At 43.8% G+C, this 7379-nt stretch overlaps 1 protein-coding gene across 2 annotated transcripts in view; it reads right to left on the bottom strand.

The window, feature by feature from the left end:
• Positions 1–7141, bottom strand: part of MRGPRF (MAS related GPR family member F) — a 25252-nt gene extending 18111 nt beyond the window's left edge. The window contains exons 1-2 of one of the 2 annotated variants that reach the window (XR_003568600.1): positions 4374–7141; positions 934–962 (exon numbers count right to left, since the gene is read on the bottom strand). Coding sequence is in view for 1 of the 2 variants with exons in the window: in XM_027856348.1 (XP_027712149.1) it covers positions 4374–4377 (4 nt within the window). In the remaining variant the exon portion in view is untranslated. Of the gene's footprint in view, positions 1–933; positions 963–4373 lie in introns of those variants that run through there. The other variant, XM_027856348.1, reaches the window with a different exon arrangement.
• Between the last annotated feature and the right edge of the window lie 238 nt (positions 7142–7379).

Raw genomic sequence — 7379 nt, 5'->3', positions numbered from 1 at the left:
GCAGGGAAGAGGTTTTGTCAGAGGGTTATCAGTCTAACCCAAAGTGTGGGCCCCTGTCTGGTCCTCGCCTGGCACATAGGCCAAGGGAAGGGTCAGTGTGGAGCTCCCTCCAACACTCTAGGAAGGAAGACTCCTATGAATGTGGAGAATTGCCCGAGGAGGTGAAATGCTTGTCACAAGATTACTCAGCTCATAGGTATCAAGTGTGATTTGAACCTGGGTCTTCCTGACTCCAAGGCCAGCCCTCCACCTGCTCTGCCAGGACGCTCCTAGGAAATATAGAAAGCTCTTGCTAGTCACAGATGGAATTTGGGACCATGGAGGGAAGGCCCAGCCTTATGCATTCAAGGCAGTGAAAATCTACCCTTGTGGGTGGGGGGGTGGTCCTAGATTTAGTGAGGGGACAGACCTTAGAGGTAATGGAGTACAAACCCCTCCTTTACAGGGGAGGAAACAGGCACAGAGGCAAGGAGTGACCTGCCCAAGGTCCCACGGGATGCAAGGAGGGAGCTCCTCAGGAGACAGCAGTGAACCAGGAGGGTCTTGACCATTGTGTTCTTAGAGGCAGGGGCCAGAGGGATGAGTCTCTGCTCTGCTTGACTTGGGGTCTTGTAGGTAGAATCCCTGCTTGAATCCTGGGGCCTCTGAGCTGTTGCTGAGTCCAAAAGCTGAGGCAGCTGGTGAGTGACCCTGGGACTCTTCTGGTTACCTGATAGTGGACTCTAGGCTTCTGACTTTTTTTTTTAATGAGGTTGGAAAGTTTCTTTAAAAAAAATCTAATATAATATTTATTTTTCCTAATTACATGTAAAAACACTTTTAACATTCTTTTTTTTTCTTTCAAATTTTGAGTTCCAAATTCCCTCCTTCCTTTCCTTCTCTCTCCCTCATTGAGAAGGCAAGCAATTTGACATAGGTTATACATGTATAGTCACGCAAAACACATTTCCATGTAAGTCATTCTGTGAAAGAAAACAGACAAAAACAATAAGAAAAATATGGAAAAGTACCTTTGCTCTGCATTAAGGCTCTGCCAGTTATTTCTCTGAAGATGGAAAGCACCTTTCATCGTAAGTACTGTAGAACTGTCTTGGATTCATTGTATTGCTGAGAATAGCTAAGCTATTCATAGTGGATCGTCATACAATGTTGTTGTTACTATGTACAACGTTCTCCTGGTTCTACTCATTTCACTCTGCATCAGTTCATGTAAGTCTTTGATATTTTTCTGAGAGCATGGTGCTCATCATTTCTTAAAGCACAAAAGTATTCCATCACTATCATACACAACTTGTTCAGCCATTCTCCAATTGATGGACATCTTTTTAATTCTTTGCTACTACTAAAAGTACCGCTATAACTATTTTTTTTACACATCAGTCCTGTTCCTTTTTGTTTTTTAATCTCTTTGGGATACAGACCTAGTAGTAGTATTGCTTGGTCAAAGGATATGCATGGTTTTATAGCCCTTTGGGTGTAGTTCCAAATCGCTCTCCAGAATCATTATACAATACAGAATCAGTATACAACTTGATCAATAGTACAATGTCCCATATAGGAATATAAACAGTTTAACCTTATTAAATCTCTTATGGTTTCTCTTTCTTGTTTACCTTTTTATGTTCCTTTTACATCTAGTATTTAAAAGTCATATTTGCTCTGATCTTTTCATCAGGGATGCTTGAAAGTCCTCTATTTCATTGAATATCCATTTCCCCCCTGAAGAATTATACTCAGTTTTGCTGGGTAGTTGATTCTTGGTTGTAATCCTAGCTCCTTTGCTCTCTGGAATACCGTACTCTAAGCCCTTCAATCCTTTAGTATAGAAGCTGCTAAAGCTTCTGCTATCCTAATTGTGGCTCCACAATATTTGAATTTTTTCTCTTTGATTGCTTGCAATATTTTTCCTTGATCTGGGAGGTCTGGAATTTGGCTATAATATTCCTGGGAGTTTTCATTTTGGGATCTCTTTCAGGAGGTGATCAGTGGATTCTTTCCATTTCTGATTTACCCTCTGGTTCTAGAATATCAGGGCAGTTTTCCTTGATAATTTCTTGAAAGATGATGCCTAGGCTCTTTTTTTGATCAAGGCTTTCAGGTAGTCCAATAATTCTTAAATTATCTCTCCTGGATCTGTTTTCCAGGTCAGTTATATTTCCAATGAGATATTTAACATTTTTTCATTCTTTTGGCTTTGTTTTATTGTTTTTTGATTTCTCATAAAGTCATTAACCTCCATTTACTCCATTCTAATTTTTAAGGAATTACTTTCTTCAGTGGGCTTTTGTAACTCCTTTTCCATTTGGCCAATTCTGCTTTTTAAGGCATTTTTCTCCTCATGGGCTTTTTGGACCCCTTTTACCATTTGGCTTAGTCTGTTTTTTTTGGCATTCTTTTTCTTTTTCTTTCTTAATTTTCACATTAGTCATGTTATAAAGAAGAATTAGAATCAATAGGAGGAACCACAAGAAAGAAGAAATAAAACAAAATGGAAGTAAGAAAAAAAAAGAGCAAATAGTATGCTTCTATCTGCATTCAGACTCCATAGTTCTTTCTCTGGATGTGGATAGCATTTTCCATCATAAGACCCTTGGAGATGTCTTATATCCTTGCACTGCTCTTCTCAAGAGCTAAATCTATCAAAATCAGTCATTGAACAATGTGGTTCTTACTGTGTACGACATTCTTAAAGTGTTATTTTCCTCGGTATTTTTTTTGTCTCCTTTACGAAACTGTTGACTCATTTTTCATGATTTTCTTGCATCACTTTCATTTCTCTTCCCAATTTTTCCTCTACTTCTCTTACTTGATTTTCAAAATCCTTTTTGAGCTCTTCCATCGCCTGGGACCAATTCACATTTTTCTTGGAGGCTTTGGATGTAGGAGCTTTGACTTTGCTGTCTTCTTCTGAGTGTGTGTTTTGATCTTCCTTTTCGCCAAAGTAAGTTTCTATAGTCAGAGTTTTCCCCATCATTTGCTCATTTCCTCAGCTTATTGCTTGACTTTTTAACTCTTTGTTAAGGTAGGGCTCTGCTTCCAGGGTGGAGGATGAGTTGTCCCAAGATACAGGGGTTTTGTGCAGCTGTTTTCAAAGATACTTCTGGGGACCTGTAAGGTTTCAGTTCTTCCAAGGTGGTATGATTCAAAGGAGAGGTATTTACTCCTCTCCTGGCCTGTGCTATGGTCTGTGAGTGACCACAAGCACTCTTTTCTGCGCTGGAACTGTGAGGAGGGTCTCCTCTCTACTGCTGCCACAAGCTCTTCCTCTCCCCAAGACTGTCACCCAGGACTGCGATCCAGATCCAAGTATGGGCAAAGCAACAGAGTCCTGCTCAGTGCTAGCAAAGAGACCCCTGTATCTTCTTCAGCCCCTTATGGCTGTGGGCTAAGAGCTCTGGAAGCAGCTGCTGCTGCTGCTGCCACCTCTGCTGATTCAGTCACTCCCAAGGCCTGCTCCTGGTTTGCTGGTGCTGTGCTGTGATGGTCAGGTCTGTTCTAGACTGTGCTCTCCTCTTACCTAGAGCTTTCCTGCTGACCTTCTAAGTTGTCTTGGGCTGGAAATCTGTTTCACTCTGTCTTCTTGTGGGTTCTGCTGCCCTAGAATTTGTTTAGAGTCATTTTTTAAAGGTGTTTGGAGGGATTTGGGGGAGAGCTCAGGCGAGTCTCTGTCTTTGCTCCACCGTCTTGGCTCCATCTCCACAGGCTTCTGACCTCTACCCAAATTGGAAAGCCTCTAGTGTGAGGCACCTCATGACCTTGGGAGACTGTCCTCACCACTCCTGAGACTGGGTCACTTCATAATATCACACTAGCAACATTTGAAAGCACCTTGGTGATGTAGTACACAGGGCGTTGGGCCTGGAATTAGGAAGACCTGAGCTCAACTGTGGCTTCAGACACTTACTAGCTGTGTAACACTGTCTTCCTCAGTTTTCTCAACTGTGAAATGGGGATAATAATAGCTTCCCAGGGTTGTTGTAAAGATTAAATGAGATAATATTTGTAAAGTGCTTAACAGTGCCTGACACAAGTAGGTGCTTAATAAATGCTTATTTCCTTCCTTCCCATTTTATCATGCTACAAAAGATCAAAGGATCCTGGGCTCAGAGCTAGATGGGTCCTTAGGGGACATTGTGTCCATCCTCCCATTTTATAGATGAGGAATCGAGGCTCCTCAGAAGAGGGGAAGTGTTGCTCACCGGTGGTCTTTGAAACTCTCTGATTTCAAGCCACTTTCCAACCACCATGCCAGGCTGACTCTCCAGGGCAGCTTTACAAAGTGAACAGATTCTGAGCAGCTTTGCGAAGTAGCAAAAGCATCAGTGTCTCCTTTTTACAAGTAAAGAAATAAGTACAAACATCTAGCAACTTACCCATAGCCGCATAGCCAGGAAGTGTCGGAGCTGGGATCCCTGGAGCCTAGGACTTCTGGTGCTACATCCGCTGCTCTGTCCCCTGGACCACACTGCCTCAGTCAATCCAGTTGAACAAAATTTTATTAAGTGCCTGCTATGTGCCAAGCACTATGCTAGGTGCTGGGGAAACAGACAAGAAGGAAACAGCCTCTGCCCTCAAGGAGCATCCACTCCACCATGTTCCAGTTCATTGCTCTTTGTCTTGGGTTTATCATCATCAGCTCATCCTTCTTTCCTCAGGTGCTCAAGGTCTTTGGGGCACCTGGGCTATGTCATGGTACATGTGTGTCTGGAGCGGACACAAGACACCATTTCCATTTGGCTGGAGCTCATGCTTCCATCCAATCCTGCCTTCTGTTACCCTTTGTTCATATGAAAAATCCCATCCCACTTTTCATCCTGGCCCAGTCTTTGCTTGGGTTTGCTTGGGTTGCTCTTCCAACCTGGGAATCTGAGCTCCTTCTGTGTCCCTGGAAACTGATAATGACGGCGGTCCAGGTGACTTGTTCTCGTATCTCTCCAGTCTCTGTTAAACCCAGGAAAAGATTGATTGTCCTCTCAGGACTGATCACACTTCCAGGCTCAAACACTTTGCCACCCTCTTTCCAACTGGCTGAATTTCTCTTGGCTCTTTCCCAATTTTCTATTAATTCCTTCCTTGGCTCTCAGACCCCTTGCGTGATTATGGCAGATTTTTTTTTCTATTTTTCTGATCTGGGCACCAGATTGTTCTGGAGAACTTTGGTGTAGGGGAGGGGAAGAGGAAGTCGCTCTCCAGAGCCTCTGCCCACTGTCCCTGTATGAGTTCTAGAGTCAAGAATCCTGGCTCAGCCTCCAACTAAGAATTTCCTGGGAAGACTGGTCTGACTCCTTGACTCCCCATTTGGCCTTCCTACCCACCTCTGCGAGGACTGCTGTTTGACCCCAGAGATGCGGTGGGGTATCTTGGGCAGAACATTAGGTCCTGGGATTGGTCCAGCCTTAGATAGGGGTTGGGGAAAAGGACTCATAGGTTATAGTTCAATCCCTTCTTTGGGCCTCAGTTTCCTCATCTGTAAAATGAGGAGGGTTAGATGGTCTCTGAGGTCCCTCCCAGCCTCCAATCAGTAGTTCTATTTCTTCAAAAACATTTGTGGAGTACCTACTATATGTCAGGTACTTCTATGACCCGCTGAACGTAGGCTGAGCTCAAGGCGAACCTCTGAAATTTATTGACTAGTTAATTTAATAAATGTTTAAAGACCACGGCTTTTGTTTATAGTCTAGTAGGGGGAAAAAATCACAGTCTTTCACTGGAATTGAGATTTCCAGTGGTGTACCTTTGTTCTACACATGAGGGGCCGTGTGGTATTGTGGATAGAGCCCTGGTCTCGTGGTCGGGAAGACCTAAACAGGAATCTCACCTTTGGTATTTGCTAGTTGTGTGACCCTGGCCAAGTCTTTGAGCTTCCGGTTCCTTCTCATGTGTGAAATAGGAACAATTTCTTACAGGGTTATCGTCCACACTGAGATGTCTGTAAAGTGCTTTGAAAACTTGGAAGAGTTCTGTGAATTTCAGTTAGTATTATTGTTATTCTTTGCCCCCAGATTATAAATTCAATGTCACGCTCGCCTCAGTTTCCCGTGGGGAAACTATTGGGAGGGGGGAGAAGTCATGTCTTCTTGTGCTGAAGGCTTGGAAAGGTGCAAAGGATCCTTTGCAGTGAGAAAGCCCTCATATTCATGTGGTTTCAGGACAACTTCTGTGGGTCTCTCTTCCCTATGATCTCTGAACGGGTAGCAGGGAGGGTCATTCCATCTTCTCTCCCCGGAGAATCCTCCTTGAAGGCCCTCAGCAGAGTCAGCTTCAGCGACTTTCTTTTCTTATTCTTCCAGAGGTTGCCAACAAAGAAGTAAATGATGGGGTTGGCACTGCTGTTTATGCAGGAGAGAAGCTCAAAGATAATAGAGATAGACCTGTGGATAGCCACTTTGAACCCAAAGTGGACAACAAACCAAACCTTCTGGGGAAGGCCAAAGAGAAGGAACACGAGGATGGTCACCAAAATGGTGATGTGGAGCTTGGCGGGGTGGTGCTGCTTGGATCGCTGCTGGGACTTCAGGAAGAGAAGCAGGCTGGACAGAACCATCAGCGGTGTAGATACCAGGAAGTTGAGTACGCAGCTGAAGATACTGACGATGTATCTCCAGGTCTTGTACCTGTCCCCTGTGTAGATCTCAAAGTAAAACTCTAGGACAGCCATGAGGACTGAGAGGGACCAGATGAAAGCACAGATGGAAGGAGATTTCTTCTTCAACTGGTGGTATCTATACCAGAGTGGAAAGAGCATGGACAGACACCTCTCCACAGCGATGACCATCAGGAAGCCCAGCCCTGTATTGTACACAAATATGTTGAATACGAGAGTTCCGTGACATATATAAAACATGTGGCACTTGGTAAGAAGCTTGCTAGTATATATATAAAGAATCTTGGCAAGGTACCAAATTATTCGTCCCAAGAGGAAGCTGAGGTCAGCAACTGTCAGATTGAGGATATAGACGGTAAAGTGGCTTCTCTTAATGTGGAAACTGAGAAACCAGAGGACAATGCCATTTCCCAGCAGCCCGCAGAAGCAAGTGATTAAGTTAAAGAAGATCATGATGTGGGCTTCTGTGTCACGACTAGGTTTTGGAAAACAGGTAGTAATTTCCTGGCTACCGTTATTGGAATCATTGCAGGTCATCTTTTTAACAGACAGGAAATGTAAATTTATGAAAAGGCAAATGTGCCGTCTCAAGAGGTGTTGAGCTCCCCCTTCTCGGAAGTCTTCAAGCAGATGCTGAATGATCACTTGGGTGTGTTACAATGGGAATACCTTTTGTGTATGAGTTGGATTAGTTGGCCTCTGAGGTTTCTTCTGATTCTCAAATCCTGTGATTCTATGGTACTGGACTGGTCTTGTCTGGAGGTAGCAGGATGTA

This window comes from Vombatus ursinus, unplaced genomic scaffold (assembly GCF_900497805.2).
Source record: "Vombatus ursinus unplaced genomic scaffold, bare-nosed wombat genome assembly UNPS02011369.1, whole genome shotgun sequence".
NCBI classification, from domain to species: Eukaryota; Metazoa; Chordata; class Mammalia; order Diprotodontia; family Vombatidae; genus Vombatus; species Vombatus ursinus.
This window is presented reverse-complemented; position numbering and strand designations above follow the sequence as displayed.